This window comes from Falco peregrinus, chromosome 3, assembly GCF_023634155.1.
Source record: "Falco peregrinus isolate bFalPer1 chromosome 3, bFalPer1.pri, whole genome shotgun sequence".
NCBI classification, from domain to species: Eukaryota; Metazoa; Chordata; class Aves; order Falconiformes; family Falconidae; genus Falco; species Falco peregrinus.
Genome location: NC_073723.1, coordinates 111,756,732 through 111,772,514, shown reverse-complemented (window position 1 = coordinate 111,772,514; position 15,783 = coordinate 111,756,732). Strand labels below are relative to the sequence as shown.

The window sequence follows — 15,783 nt, the reverse complement described above, 5'->3', positions numbered from 1 at the left end:
CCACTCAGCAGCAGAGCTTCATCTTCAATTTATTGTGCAACAAGCATACATAACATTCTCCCCATTTCCTCTGAATACTGCAATAGACATGAAATCGAATGTTGTTTTCATAAACACGACTGAAATCAAATGTTGTTTTCATAAACACAACTACAAATCGAATGTTGTTTTCATAAACAGGACTATGCATTCAAATGTTGTTTTCATAAACACCACTGCTGTTGTTCAAACATCTGTCTCCTGCCCTGCCCAACCAAAGGGTATTACTTCAACAGAGAAAAATAAAAGGTCGTTAAGAGAGCAGAGCATCACACTAAACTCTTTAAGCAGGCACTGCTGCTCAGCGCCCTTTCATTTGCACTATTATCCCTAACTGGTTTGACTCAGCCTTGGACCCCGCGGCAGCAGTCACCACACGACCACAATCAGGAAACCCATGTAAGTGGGTTCTGAGTTCAATGTATTTCTGCTATTTCGCATGCAACTGGTGAGGTATTGAATGGTGCGTTGCCGTAAGAAGCAAGCGGCTCCTGACGCTGACGTCACCAGGCAGCACCTCGCTGAGGAGGCTTTTAGGCTGTAATTTTATAGCAAGACCCTGTGGCTGCAGAGGATTACCATCTCAAGACCATCGCTGGTCTTCCTAAGAAAAGAAAGATCGTGCGTCCCTTTGTCAGCTCGGCTTTCTCAGTGTAGTGCTGAAACCCATGATGCTTCCGTTTAACGAGCAGCCCGACAGTGCCTCCTCCCACACGCCCCCTCTTCTGAAAGGGAAATCGCTTTGGTCAACACACGATTGAGAATCACTTAAGAGCTCCCGAATGCAAGCAAAACCAACCACGTACCTCAGGACACCTGCACAGTCCGCACGCCCTCACACTGAGAGACTGAGAAGCAAGGGCAGTTCCTCTAGCAGGGAGAGAAAAGCAGCGTGTACTAATGCTTGCTAGAGATAAACTCGACCTCTTAAACGCAGGCCTGCACTTTTGTTCCCTAAAGCACTACAGGACTCCAGGCAGACAGAAAAGACAGACTCCCACGTGCCTTTAGAAAGTGCCATTTATCTGTAGCGTGGCCGAGTCTCAGATGGGACTCTTCACCCAGAGCGGCTTCTCCAGGCCAGCAACAGGAATATTGCTGCCCAAAGGTCTTCATACTCAAGGTTTGCCAAAAAGCACATCTTCATTTTGGTTTCTACCCGCCTATTGTCCACCAGTCCTTCTGTGAGCAGAGCGGCCGCAGACTGGCAGAGAAGCCAGGTGATCATCTGGTCGGCCTTCAGGGTCGTGGATGCTAGGACACTGCCACCCCAGAGGCTCAGGTGAAGCACGTTAGCAGCAACTCGAGCAGACAATCTCTGCAAAAGGAAGGAGGGGGAAGATAAGCAGATGCTGCTGCACTCACATCCCATCACTTGCCTGCAGCACCTACGCTGCCAAAGCCCCCTGGGCCTCCTCCAAGGCACCACGATTCAAAAGCTCTTTGTGACTATTGAAATCAGGCAGCTGCATGGAACCTTCCAGTTCAAGGTTCAGTTCCGCAACAGAAACATCTGCTGAAATCCCTGAAACTACTCCACACCACACATGAGGGGCCACACTATACTTCAGCAAAGACTCTGCGTGGCTCTTTGATTGTTACCTACACTGCAGTGACTATCTGGATTGCAGTCCTGCAGCCATGGCCCTCCAGGCAAAAGGATCTACAAGTACTCCCTCCCCAAGACCAGCCAGGCGACTTCTTCAAGACACTGGGTTTCTTACCTTGTTGGGATCCCTCCGAAGTAGCATCTTTATCACTTGCTTCACCTCAAGGGGCACATGATTGGGCAGGCTTGGCAGCTGGTCTTCACGGTAACTTCTGCTCTCCAGAGCCGATTCCCCGTGGCCGTAGAAAGGATTGGGCAAGCCAAGGATTTCATAGGCGATTGCTCCAACAGCCCAAGCATCGGCTTTACTGTAGTTGATGACCGTGCCTGGACCCGGTGATGCTGTGATCACCTGTCACAGAGATGGGGATGTTCAAATAAACAGCTCTAGGGTGGGCTCTGTGCTAAAACTAATTCTCAAGGGTCGAGTCAGCATTTCCACTCCAATAAACTGAGAGAGACTGAAACCAAAGCTAGGTTTCATCTAAATCTCTGGTGTAAATACTGCCTATGGCATGCTCTAAAGCCTTTGGCAGTGCTCAACCCAGCGGGACACCAGGAGGAGTTCTGTCATCACGCCTAGGCTTTAGTCCTTGCCCCTGACTGGTGTTCACAGAGTCCCAAGGCCTATGTCACAGTGGGATTGGAGATGGACAGGAGACAGGCAGATGAACAACCAAACCTGCACCAGCACTTAAGCAATGCAAGGCAAGGAGCTCCAGGTCAAGCAGACAGTTAAGGGCATCCTCGCTTTTATTATGGTTATCATCAGAGAAGTAAAAAGGAACTATAAATAATTTCACAAAGCCTACTGTCACCACACAAGGACTGCTGTGTAAACTTCTTCAACAGCTACACAGAAAGGGGCCCCGAGAACAGACTGAAGAGTAAACTTTGCGGGAAAGGTCGATTCTGCCTCATAACACCGACTGACTACATTTCACCTTTCAGAGCTCAAGGTGTCCGTTTGACACCCACCTCAGGTGCCATAAGACAGCCGTTGCCACCCCGATCCACATAAGAGCTGGTGAAAGGCAGTCTCAAGCCGATGGTTTCATCTGCCAAACAGCAACCGAAGTCCGTGATCACCAGCCAGGGGCAGCCAGCTGCAAATGACACAGGTTAGCATTCAGTCATATGAACAGAGAGAGAGTCTTCTGACCCACCTATTTTAGTTTAAAAAAGCAGATCTGAGGCAGGGTAGGCCAGCTTTAACTCAGCTACACGAACCATCGTCCTCTTTATTGTTTGGTTCTGCTCACAGAGCCTTGTACGTGTTAGGCGAGGGCACCCGGGCAGGTGGGGTGGTCACAGAGGAGACACGCCTGCTGCGCCAGGCAGGAGCTCATCATCGTTCCCCCCAAGCCCTTAAGTCACTGCATTCAGCCAGGTGGAGAGAGGACAGGGAATCCTCCATCCTGTCTGCCTGTCAGGCCTGTCCCAGGGAAGGGAGGCTGTGATTCCAGTAGCCTCTCTCTTTCACTCCCTTGTACTGCTCAATCTACTCACCTCCTAATCACACAGATCTGGCTGCCTGCTGTTGGTTCCTGCCCGTTTACATCTCAATCACACCAAAAAAGAGCTGAGATAATGAAAATTGAGCTCAGAGGCTGACAGAACAAGTACTGATGAAAATGCTGCTTTTGGCTTTAACGCTGTCAGTTCCCTTGCCTTCCAACCAATGTTTCATCATCCCAGGGTGCACCACTATTACCCTGACTGTAAGGAGGGATTTTAAGAACCGCCCTGTGCTGTTGGGCTAGTGAGAGGTGCCAGAGCTGAGAGCCTGAAGCAAAGGCACCTCCAGCATCACAAATGCGCCGTTATTATACACCCATCTGCTCCAGCCAATGTTCACTGTGCTTGGGTAACGTGTCCCCTCAGCAATACGCTGCCTCTCGCCACCTGATTACAGCACAACGCTCCTTTCAAGTCCCTTTTAATGATCCAAAACCTGAGGCACAGACAGGATAAATGACTTCCCAGCACTGCAGTGACAGCAAGCAGTAAGCTAAAAACTAAACCCAAGATTCTTCAAAGGGTTTGGCGCTTGGTTTTTCCCCCAAACACACACCTGGGTAGGATTTCCCCGCACAGCAACGCAACTGCATCGCTTTGGTGCAGGACTCAATTGGCATTTATACTCAGCAATCTACGTACCGGAATCAAATTCAACCAGGATGTTGTCAGACTTCAGGTCTCGGTGTGCTATTCCGTGTCGCACAAGATGGTCCACACCTTCCAAGAGCTGTAAAATCATCATCGTGGAGAGACAAACATCTGGACTGCTCTCCCTCAGGTACTGGCGCAGCGTGCACGGGTAACTAGTTAGAACAAGGAACACCTCTGAATTAGCACCTCAGAAGCTTATCGCTGGCAGCTCAACCTCAGCGCTGGCTGGCTGGTGACACACTCTTCCTGACCTCTGCGATGCCTTCCCAGCTCCCAGCCTCACCCTGACCCCACTCCCCCGCCCGCTGTTCTCAGATCCTCTCTTTTGCAACACCACCCACCACTGAATTTTTGGCACTCTCGCCCAAGTTCAGCAACAACAAATAAAAGAAGCCTCTTAAACAGCGGGGCGAGGGGCTCCAGGTAGACTGTGGTCATTCCTGCTGGTTTTATGTACTGGTGTTATATTTTGCCCACAAGAGGAGGCAGATTCCTAGTACAGATCGTATGCACAAAATGAGGAGACGTGCCCATCAGGAGAAAGCACATATTCATGAAATACAGAGAGGACAGGGCGCTTCTCCAGACGAAGGCAGAACAAAAGAGAGGGAAACAGAAGGTGCTTTTATGTCGACACCACCGCAACACCCATTCAAAACCAAAACCTGACTGAGAAAGCCAGAGATGCCAAGTGCTAATAAATCTCATTACTGATTCTACTCTGTCTATAGCGGCGTGTTCAGACTAGGGGTGAAGTTCAGACTTAGAAGGGCAGACAATAATGGGCACAAGCTCCTCACTTCTTACTTTAATTTGGGGCCATGGTTAAAAAGAATGGCTTGTCTTCATTGTCAAATGAGTTAAAATCTCAAGGACTTGGAACAAGTCTTAGGAGACATTTCCAAGAGTGTACTCTGCTTTTTGGCAGCAGCCCGAGCCAGATCTTTGCAAGGACCCGTGTCACAGCCAAATACGCAGCCCCGCTGAGCTGTCTCATGAAAAGCCCAAGTCACGTTAACAAGCTTCTCTCTACCTACTTCTTCATCACCAAGAAGAGCGTGCGGCTATGACCGATCCCTCTGGGATTCAGGCTTAATGGAAGAACATCAGGATAGTCTGCGAAGGCTCCAGGCAGCAAAGGGACAGAGGATGTGAACGCTCGGATCACCTGGATTATATTCGGATGAGGTTGCAACTTCTTCCTCCCAGGGATGGGTTTTCTGTGCAAAAGTATAAATACAGATTACATCGGTCTCCTGGTCAGATCTCATGTATCACAGACACATCTCTGCTCTTTCTGGAACAACTTTTCCTTAATGCAGCCTGTCCTCCCCCCCAACAGGTTCCAGAGCAGCGTGCAAACATGTTTATTCTGCAGTGAAAGCCTTATCAGAGAGAGCATTAAGGCTGCTCAGTACAGATTACAGGACTGCACATTAAGCAAATATTCAAACATTCACCTCCTGGAAACCCTTCAGCCAGAAGCCACACGGACAGCAACCTCCCTGCCCTCACGGCCAACGTCCCAGGCAGCGCCTCAGCCCAGTGGTTCCCACGCTGATGCGAAGTGCCCACAGCCCGAGCAGATCCGCTGCAGCAGCGGGTGGCTCCCAGCACTTTCTCCACAGTTCAGAATCTACCCCGGCACTTCCCACAGCAAACAAAACTGTCACCATCAGGGCAGCACCGTCTGCTGATGCACCAGCGGGGAGGGCATGCAGACCAAGACTGCACCCCAGCTGTCAGGAGGACCCTGTGGTAACTGGATTTCCCTATATATGATGGCTGAACAGGGAATACTGGTGCTTTACCTGCGCTGCGAACGAAGCTTTGCCGGAACCCCTTACACATAACATGCAGCCTTTCATTTTATTCAAACCCTGCTAGCCCTTCCCATGCCGCTAACAAAGGCAGAGCTAGTCACAGGCTGCTTCTGAGTTCAAAAAGAACTGGAACAGCAGCTTTAGAGGAAACAAACTCCAAACACTATTACTTTCTTAGATGTAAAATAAAGGTCAGCTTCACACGAGGCTTATCAATTGAGACCCTCTGTTTTGGGGCACGGGCAGGAAGCACTCGCTACAATGAAAGGCAGGTTACCTATCTATCTGCCAAACAGCTCGCTCTCCCCTCTCATCCCCTGAATGTCAAATACCCCTTTGGCTGCTCAGTCTCATTCCCAGCTAGCGACGTACCGCACAGCATTCATTATTCATTTGTATTGGCAGCTGAGATGTATTTGAAATTTAAATCAGACAATCTGGACTGCAGACTCCATTGTTTCAAATCGAACAAAAAGATGCATTTTTGAACAATGATAGTGCACTCGAGAGAACTTAAAAAGTTTCCGTGCCATTTCCCACCTTCATGCTGTTTGCTCACTTCTCACTGAGGTGAAAGAGTAGAAACTGAGTCATTTTCCATTTTCTTTCTTGCCCGTTTCCTCACAGGAGAATAGTTTCAACCTCCCTGCCCAGCAGCAACCATTTTACAGCCAAACCCATTCTAAAACAGTACAGTCAAATCGTGTTACAAATTGTCTGATATTTAATACAGTCACATTGTTACCAATTGTGGGTGTATATTTCTGTAATTAAAAAGCACCACGATGCACATATTTAAATGATGTTTAATCACAGCCTTTAACTCTACAGGTATTGATGCTTTTTACACATGGGGAAACTAAGGCACAGGGCAGACAAGTGCCTGGCCACCGTTGCCCATCAGACCGCTGGCAGGACCCCAACCAGTTCCCCATTTTTTGGCGCTTACTTTTCTGACATGCTTCTGGACTACTACACCAGCCAAGCTGGTACAGTTCAGCTGCAGAAATTCCCCGCAGGCCAACCCGCCGTGCCACAATCTGCTCCTCAGACTCAACGAGGCTGTGCTAAATCACTGTTCGAACAGCGCTGTTGCTGTGTGGTTTCCTAACCGTGCTGGAGAAACGCACCCTGGAGAAAACGCCCCGCAGCAGCCAGCAACCCATCCCCACACGGTGTTTGAGGCATGCAGCACTTCTGCAGGCACTGTCGTTCAGACAGAACACATTGACGTGCCCCCCCAAGCCATTAATAATGCCAAGGCTTCGGGTTTATCTACTTTCAGGAACTATTATAGAAACCTCTGGCCACCTGCTTAACAGTACAGATGTGCCGCAAAATGAAAGGACGGATAAAATCAGCAGGTCAACATTTCAGAACCGCCACCGTTTTCCACAATGACTGTACCTGCGGCCAGGGACAGCTCCATATTCCCCAGCTAAGGCAACCCCCGTGGCTGGAACAAGCTCTCGGCCCATCGCATCGAGGATGGCTTCACTTGATGAACCAGCCTGCAACAGCAATTAGACACCACAGTGGTTTAAGCTGAAAAAGCATTCAGCCTCAATACAGACGGAAAGCAGATAATCCTGACGCGGGTGCTGTATCTGAATCAACTGAGAGTAGATTGAAGGGACTCTCTTCTCTACTTTGAAAATCAGGGCAGGCAATGAACGACTTAAATAATTTGGCAAGGGATGTGTCAAGGCCTTGCTTGCAGAAAGAAATCTGTTTGTCTCTTCAAACACACCCTCGACTCTTAGCACCCTGAGCTATACGCTAACACTTGTGTTCAATTTCAAAACCTGACCAGAAAAGCCCACAGCTAAATGCCGGTGTATTCCTGGAGCCCAAGGGATTTCAGATGCTGGTGTTTGGGAAGACTCCCTTAGAATACCCACTTGTCACATCAAGTGCCAGAAAACCTCTTCAACAGGAAAAGCCAGGTGTTGTTTTTTTTAAGTGTGGAACAACCCCATTGAAGGGCCGGATCAGACAGTCACCCAGGCTGGGAAACGTGAGCACAGCTCTCATCCATTCACTTCACAAGGGGCAAGGGGACCCAGACACAGGCTACTGTCCACCGCCCTGCGACCATTCACTCACACCCCGGCCACCCTTTGCAGGAGAAAAATCTCTCTCTGTCCTGACACTGACCAGGACACTGATTCCGAAAGCACTGGCAGTGGTGGCTTTGCTGGTCTTACACCTTAACATTACAGACAGCTTCAGAAAAACTCTTCTTCCAAAACACGTCACTTCCATAACCAACAACACCAGCAGCAGCTCCCAGCGCCACTTCCAGAGGAATGATGAATGCTAATTACCTTGCTCTGGGACCATTCGCTCACAACTGATGTCTCCAATGTCACATATCAACAGCTTTGTTTTGAAATGCTCATCGTGTGCTACCTAACTTGCTCTTTCAACACTTACACATTAAACATTTCAGCCAGACTTCCCCCGTGACAGACAAGGAGATTAAGAACCAACTGCTTACCGAAATATTCCACATCATTTTGATAGCTAATGGAAAAGCCCCTTTTGGCTGGCATTTCTCTACAGGCTCCTCTCCAGCCGCCTGCGAAGGTGAGCCACGATGGCACTGCACAGCCAGCCCCGGCCCGGCAAGACGGCTGCTCTCCGCACGGCCCTGACGATCACACGAGAAAGGGATAGCTGCTTCGTACACCGCAGCGCTGCAGCCCTTCCCGATGGGTTGGCCGATGAGATATTCTTCCAGCTTGAAGCCCTGCCAGCGGAAGGAGCTCAGGGGATTTTTCTGCGGCTTGTTCTTTCCAACAAACACGGTCTGAAAGGAATACAAAACCACAATGATAAAAAAACCCGCTCGGTTATTCAAGACTTCCCAACGAAGGAGAACTCCCTTCCTGTTTAAGCAGTATTACCGTCCTGTTGGGCTGGTCCAACCCAAAACGCACAATCAGGCTCTAACCATTAGGCTCAAATCACTGTAATCACAGGGAAACTAATATGCAGCCCATATATTTTTATCTGAAACGATTTACCCCTAAAACGGCCTTTACCAAAGGTGCCCTTTCCAAGGGTGCTGTAGATGCACAGGAAGAGGAGGAATGGGGAGCGAGAGTCATTTGCTAATCTAGAACATAAACATGTTTTGTAAAGACAAGTCTAATTAAATACTTCTAAAAAGAGATGCACTAGTACACTTTTCTCCCCCTCAATAAATAAATCAGGCAAACAGCATTTAAAAGAAAATCCAATTAAGAGCAAAAGATGGAAAAACAATGCCCTGAGCTTTTGTGGCGGCTGAGTACAAGGGTCAGTTATTTTGAGGAAGAGTGACTCGGCCACAGGAGAAAGCTGGAGGAGGAAATCGAAAGAGATGTGAGAAAACAAAGCACAGGAGGGTTGTGCTGGAGTTTAACTCCAGTGTTCACGATCCCACAGGTCTGGTGGTGCCACAGCTGTTACCTGGACAGACAGAAACCAGCACACTCCCCAGCGAGCCACAACCCTGACCTGCCAGCGGCCAGCCTAGGGATGTGCCCTGGGGCAAAGGGACACAGATTCGGGGACAGTGGAAGGGGGATGAGCAAATTTATAAAGCAAATTTAACTACCCAGCAAGGGCAGGGGAGGCAAAGTTCCCCACAAAGCTTCAGGGAAAGGCAAAACCTCTGCAGGAATGTGTTTGTCTGCTGGTTAGTGCGGCAGGTGACAGCTGGCTCTGAACACCAAATGTCTATTTTTACCCATGAAATACTACGTTCAGCACCATCCGTACCGGTGCCCTGCCAGCATGGCCTGGCCCAGTCTGCCCTGGAGAGGTGACGGACTTGGGGGTTCGACACCAGGCTCCTGGGACACAGGACGCCCATCACCAGGGCCCTGACCTCCTCCTTTAGTGGGGGAACAGGGTGTGAGGGGCTCCCCACAGTGAGCACCCTCCCTGATACCTGTTTTAGGGTGCCAAGGGGCTGCTGATCAGAGGCTTCCCCTGTTTTGGGGGAGGAGGAGGAGGTGCCTGTGGGGCTGCCCACAGCAGCCCCCAGTTTGGGGATGTGTCTGAGGGCTGCTCATAGCGGTGCCCCACCTTCCTTGGGGGGAGCTGGGAAGGTGTACCCGAGGGGCTCCCCACAGCAAGGGCCCCCCCTGTGTCCTTCACTGGGGCTGCCTGGGTGGGCTCCCCACAAGGACCCCGTGTCCTTCACGGAGGGTGCCCGAGGGGCTCCCCACAGCAAGGCCCCCCCTTCATGAGGGGTGTCTGAGGGGTTCCCCACAGCAACGACCTGCCTCCCCTTTATGGAGAGTGTCTGAGGGCTTCCCACAGGGACCCCCCCTGCTTTATGGAGGGTGCCAAGGGGCTCCCCACATCAAGGCCCCCTCATGGAGGGTACCGAGGGGCTCCTCACAGGGACATCCCACTTTATGGAGAGTGCCCAAAGGGCTCCCCACAGCAAGGACCCCCCCCAAAGAGGGTGTCTGAGGGCTCCCCACAGCAAGGACAACCCCCCCGCAGAGGGGGTCTGAGGACTCCCCACAGCAAGACCCCCCCTCTATGGAGGGTGCCGAGGGGCTCCCCACAGCAGCCCTCCCGTCACGGAGGGAGCCGAGGGGGCTGCCCAGTGCTCGGCCCGGGCTGGGGACGCCGCACCTGGATGTGGCGGCACGCCGCCTCGGCCCGTCGCTGCTCCTCCAGGCGCGGCTCGGCCAGCCCCAGCGCCACGGCCAGCGCCAGGCAGGCCCCGCCGCGGCCCCGCCGCGCCACCGCCGCCAGCCCGCCGCACGGGCCGCGCAGGAGGCGGCGGGCGGCCGGCAGCCAGGCCAGCCAGGGCCGCCACGGCGGGGCGAGCCGGGGCCGGAGCTGGGGCGGGGGCTGGGGCGGGGGCTCGGGCCGGGGCCCGCGGGGCGGGCGGCAGCGCGGCAGCAGGCGCAGGGCCCGGGCCAGCAGCAGCCGCACCGCCATGGCGCCCGCCTCAGCTGAGCGGCGCTCGGGGGCGGGGCCGCGGCGGGGCGTCACCCGCGTGCGGCTGGACGTCACGGCCCCACGCGCCGCACGCTGCCGCACGGCCGGGCAGGGGGCGGGGCAGGGGGCGGGGCGGAGGGGCGGGGCAGCGCGGGGCACGGCCGGGTAGGGCCCGGTACGGCAGGGTGCAATGGGGAGCATGGCCCCGATGTGGCCCAGGGCACAGCCAGGCACGGGCCCGGTACGGCCCGATACAGCCCGGTGCAATGCAGGGCACAGCAGGGCACGGGCCCGGTACGGCCCACTACAGCCCGGTGCAATGCAGGGCACAGTAGGGCACGGGCCCGGTAATGCCCACTACAGCCCGGTGCAATGCAGGGCACAGCAGGGCACGGGCCCGGTACGGCGCGGTACAGCCTGGTGCAATGCAGGGCACAGCAGGGCACAGGCCCGGTACGGCCCGGGTACAGCCCGGGTACCGCCCGGTGCAGTGCAGGGCACAGCCCAGGGCACGGCAGGGCATGGCCCCGGTACAGCCTGGTGCAATGGAAGGCACAGCCCCGGTACAGCCCAGTGCATTGCAGGGCACGGAGCAGGACACGGCTCGGTGCGCCTTGTGCATGGCTGGACATGGAGCAGGGCACAGGCCGGTCAGTGCCCAGCAGGGCAGGGAGCACAGCGCTGCCCCGGGCACGGCTGGGCCACTGCCAGGGCACTGCCTGGGGCACAGCAGGGCACAAACCAGCGCACAGCGGGACACAGCCCAGCGCACAGCAGGGCACGGAACACAGCGCTGCCCTGGGCACAGCTGGGGCACAGCGTGGGATGCAGCAGGGCAGGGAGCAGGGCACAGCTGGGTGCAATACAGGGCACAGCGTGGGACGCAGCGGGGCAGGGAGCAGGGCACAGTGTGGGACACAGCAGGGCAGGGAGCAGGGCACAGCAGGGCAGGGAGCAGGGCACAGCCAGGTGCAATGCAGGGCACAGCCAGGTGCAATGCAGGGCACAGCGTGGGATGCAGTGGGGCACAGCCGGGTAGGAAGGCGCTGGCTGCACAGGCAGCACTGCCCTGGCCACACTCTGGGTCCAGGTCGTGTCCTGCCTGTACAGCCAGCAGCCTCCTGCCCTGCCTGGCAGCCCCGGGACCCCCTTCCCATTCCCTGCCTGTGCGGCAGCCACCAGGGATAACGCAGGACCGCTTTTATTTCACTTGGGCATAGGCAGTAACACAGCCCAGCACCGGCTGGGCAATGCAATGTATTCGTTTTTCATTGTGCATAATTAAATTAATAGTACAATCAGCAAACAGCATTACTCTGGAGACAGAAAACCCTCCAGAAGCCCTCAAAACTCGCCCTCTTCATCCCCACAAATGAAATAAAAGCAAAGAAAACAAGCCGGAGAGAAATGAACAAACGACATGCTCGGCGTGATAACCATCCAGTCCCAGCACATCACCTGATCTGAACTGGCTTATTAATAACCGCTGGGGTTGATGGAGCTTTTCCTTTTTGCTTTTGCTTCTCATTTAGAGCTGAAGATTTCAGCATATTCCCAAGCAATGATTTTGCATTATTCAGGAGTGGTTTCTTTAACAACAAGCCTGAGCGTGAGCGGTGCATCAAACCCTTCTCCATCTGTGAACTTGCCCCTCGCCTACAGCGATATCTGGACGCTTCTTTTCTAATAACAGGGAATTTCTATGATTTGATTTTGCCATTTCCCCAGGGTGAAGCAGGGCCAGCGTCTGCAAATCGGCGCTGAATCAGAAGATGAGTGAGAGGAATAGGTAACTTCACACTATAAATGCATTTCCCATTGCATTGTTCCCAAAAAGCCGCTTACACACCAGGGAAATTGGGGAAAACCATCCTTCCCTGCTGCTGAAGGGCCAAAGCCGGAGGCGGCCGTGCTGCTCACACCTTCTTCAGGTCCTCGGGGCCGAAGGAGAGCGGCAGCAGCTCTTCCAGCCGCTTGACGATATAGGTGCCATCCGCTTTGGTCAGATAGACGTCCCAGTCTGTGCCAAACTGGAGGAGAACGGGAACGACAAGTGCCTGCTACAAAACCTGTGCTTCTCCATCAAATGACTCAAATAATCCCCTTTTTTTTGGCTGGGTTCCCAGGGAGCATCCCCCTTTACTGCATGTACTGTGGGTCAGCTTTTCCGCATCACCTCCCCCAGTGCTATTTCAGGCTCAGATCCTGTGGGTTTGCCCCCCCCAGGGTGAGCCCCGGTGCTCCTGAACCTGCTGAATCCAGCCTTTGAGCTGAGCCCTGCGACCCATTAAATATTAACCATCTGAAAAGCGGACTGTGGGTGCCGGGGGCTCGTGGGGAGGAGGAAGGCGAGAGCGGGACGCTTGGCTTTTGCAGGAAAACCCCGGCTTTCAGGCTTGCCTGACCCAAGGTGATGGCTGTGGGGTCAAACTCTGCACCTGGCAGCTCCGGGGAGGAATCAAACCCCCCAGGGAGGGCGAGTTAATGGATACCCACTGGGGTCCCACTCCCGTGGGACAGGGAGGAATACCCCCTTCCCAGCGGATAGTGCCTGGAGCCGGCCCTGGGGCTAGGGACGGGGGGTTGCAACCCCACTTTGCACCTCCAGGTGGTTTAGGGGGAGATGCCTGGGGTCAGGGGATGATGCCTGGGGTCAGGGGATGCAGAGCTCCCGTGCGAGCTGTCACCTCTCTCATCACTTGTCTGCAGGCGCCACAGGGCACGATGAAGTGGTCCCCCATGTCACTGCCAAAGGAGAAGGGCACAGAGCTCAGTGTGGTGGTCGGAGAGGAGGGGGGACACCTACAGAAGACCTTCATGCACCAATAAATACAGAGCCACACCAGATTTCCCCCCCCAGGTCCTCCAAAAAAGCAGGCAAAACCCTGCCTCCCACTCCCACTGCTGCTGCAGCAGAAGCTGCCCCTTGGGCGCACGGGGGGGTTCCCCACTGCCTCCCCCCCCTTCCCGTCCCTTGCCGCACGGGCTCTTGGCACGCCCTTACCTGGTGATGGCCATGGCCTTGAAGCTGGTGTGCCCCTCGGAGATGGCTTTCTGGATGGCAGTGCGCTCGGCGCACACCCCCAGGCTGTAGCAGGCGTTCTCCACGTTGCACCCTGCAGAGGAGCCCCCAGCACCCGCTCAGCCACCCCGAACCCTGCCAGCTTCCCTCCGGGAGATTATTTTTCAGGTATTTGCAAAGAAAACCCCTTTTCCGTGCACATCACCCTGATTAATTTTTAAGGAGTTTGCAAAGAAAAGCCCTTTTCATGTGCACCACCCCGGTTAATTTTTTACGGAGTTTGCAAAGAAAAGCCCTTTTCCATGTGCACCACCCCGATTATTTTTTAAGGAGTCTGCAAAGAAAAGCCCTTTTCCATGCACACCACCCCGATTAATTTTTAAGGAGTTTGCAAAGAAAAGCCCTTTTCTGCACGCACCACCCAATCCTGGGCTCTCACCAGCACATTACCCGCTTCCTCTATTTATTTCCTGTATTTTCCCATCCGTTGTGATCTTTGGCTCGCTCTGGGATGGCAGCTGCCAAGAGGCAGCTGGGTGGGGGGACCAGCGCCCCGTATCAACCCTGCTACACCCCCATACATGGCCAAAGAGTTGCAGGGAGGGCCCCAAAACCCAAGGGGGGGATGACACGACCCAGGCTTACCGGAGAAGATCTCGCCACCGGTGGTGAGCAGCGCGGCACCCACCGGGAAGCGGCTGTAGGGGCAATAGGCACAGTTTTTGGCCTCCCGGCTGCGGCGCAGCAAGAGCTGCAAGCGCTCGCCCGGGGGGGCAGCGGGGGCCAGCCGCTGCCCACTGCCCTCCATGCCTGCGCCTGCCTGCCCTGCCCGCTGACGCCGCAGTTAAATATTTCCTCGCCTGGGAATGGGAAATAGGCTGGCCAGCCCTGCTGGGATAACGCCCCAGCGTGCCGAACCCCGGCGAGCATCCCTGGGGGCAGCCCTGACCTCCCAAGCATCGGGCTCAGGGGATCCCGCGTCCCCTCCCCGCCCGCTGTCTCATTTTTTCCAATTCCCCTTTTTTGTTTTTCCCTCCTCCTTTCGCTGTCCCCAGCATTTTTCCGCTGCTGCCTCAGTGGTTTTTTTCCTTCCCAGTTGAAAACTGGTTGCGTGGCTCCACAGGAAAATGTCACGGAAGCACTACTGAGGCGGGGAGGAACAACAGCTCCTGATCAGTGAGATCAAAAGAAATAAATTAATTTGAAAACAGAAAAAAATAATATATATGTGCACCACATTTCCCCAGGTCTTTTAACTGCCAAGCAGCAGGGAAAGCTGGCTGAAGACAGAGGTGATAAAAGCCTGTTTCAGGATGCCCTCATGCTGCTCAAGCCCAAATTCAGTTCCATGGTGTTTCCATGGGAATCAGCCCGTTTGGGGTAAAGGGCTCCTGGGATGCTGGGCTGATCAGCAAATTGCTGTTTAATTAAAGATACCTCTTTTTTCCCCTGAGCTGGAGGAGCTTATTGCCTCATTTTCTGGCTGCAAGGATGGGTGGGACGCCCCCCATCGATTTATCACTGGGATTTTTGTACAGTTTGCTGGATTTGGAAAAGATTTTGACCTTACTCACTGGTTTTGCCAGCAAATTTTGCTGCTGGGTCACTGCTGACAAGCCACGACAGGCTGGGATGTGGCGCCCGGATTGGCAGCAGCCTCTGATACGGTGTAAGCGCCAGGAGCTGAGAACAGAGCGCAGGGCAGCGAGAGGACCGCAGGCACCCCGAGAAATCAAAGCTGGGATGCTGAGATCAATATTGTCCCAGGGAATAACCAGGCGACCCACCTTCCTTGCACTGTGCAGGTGCTTGTTCACCCTAGAACCTAATGATGACAGTTAGCTATTTGCAAGGGCAGCCACTCAAGGCAATAGGCAGCTGCAAGAGGAGGGATGGGCAGCCCTGAATCAGCTCAGAGCCCTTTTTTCAGCTCTCAAAATACAAATCCTGGTTGTTTTCCCATCTAGAATGAGCCGCAGACACTTCTGTGGCCCTCACCCCATTACGCAGCGTGATGCCCCCAAAACCTGGGAGAGAAAAGGAAAACCAGCCCCAAAGCAGCTGGTGGGAGGCACTGCAGGAGTAGACCAGAGCAGGGGGACCCCCGCCCTAAATAATGTGGGATCTATAAATAAATGAGCTTTCAGGGAGGATTTAAACCTGCACTG

At 53.9% G+C, this 15,783-nt stretch overlaps 2 protein-coding genes across 3 annotated transcripts; both read right to left on the bottom strand.

The window, feature by feature from the left end:
- Window positions 1–12: 12 nt before the first annotated feature.
- On the bottom strand, window positions 13–10,623 carry PINK1 (PTEN induced kinase 1). 2 transcript variants are annotated; one of them, XR_008746282.1, is made up of 9 exons: window positions 10,282–10,623; window positions 8,144–8,455; window positions 7,051–7,154; window positions 4,858–5,040; window positions 3,809–3,972; window positions 2,627–2,754; window positions 1,764–2,000; window positions 184–1,357; window positions 13–150 (listed from the first exon to the last, which is right to left on the bottom strand). XR_008746282.1 is itself a non-coding variant. In XM_005229662.4 (8 exons), exons 1-8 carry the CDS (start codon window positions 10,591–10,593, stop codon window positions 1,097–1,099), a joined length of 1,701 nt encoding a protein of 566 aa, XP_005229719.2. In that variant the 5' UTR covers window positions 10,594–10,623; the 3' UTR covers window positions 13–1,096. The 2 variants fall into 2 exon arrangements, 1 of the variants encoding a protein (XP_005229719.2); XM_005229662.4 differs by having other exon boundaries at window positions 13–1,357.
- A 1,155-nt stretch (window positions 10,624–11,778) lies between these two features.
- CDA (cytidine deaminase) lies at window positions 11,779–14,677 on the bottom strand. The gene is given in 5 exon segments (XM_005229620.4): window positions 11,779–12,623; window positions 13,281–13,338; window positions 13,598–13,709; window positions 14,261–14,431; window positions 14,434–14,677. Coding segments are annotated over 5 exon segments (597 nt in total). The 5' UTR covers window positions 14,576–14,677; the 3' UTR covers window positions 11,779–12,509.
- Window positions 14,678–15,783: the final 1,106 nt, after the last annotated feature.

Excerpts from the sequence above, each read along its gene's own strand:
- PINK1 (XM_005229662.4), bottom strand. The coding sequence starts at position 10,593 with ATGGCGGTGCGGCTGCTGCTGGCCCGGGCCCTGCGCCTGCTGCCGCGC. Across the intron at positions 8,456-10,281 it reads CGGCGTGCCGCCACATCCAG|ACCGTGTTTGTTGGAAAGAA; the intron begins GTGCGGCGTCCC and ends TATTCCTTTCAG. Across the intron at positions 7,155-8,143 it reads AAATGATGTGGAATATTTCG|GCTGGTTCATCAAGTGAAGC; the intron begins GTAAGCAGTTGG and ends TTGCTGTTGCAG.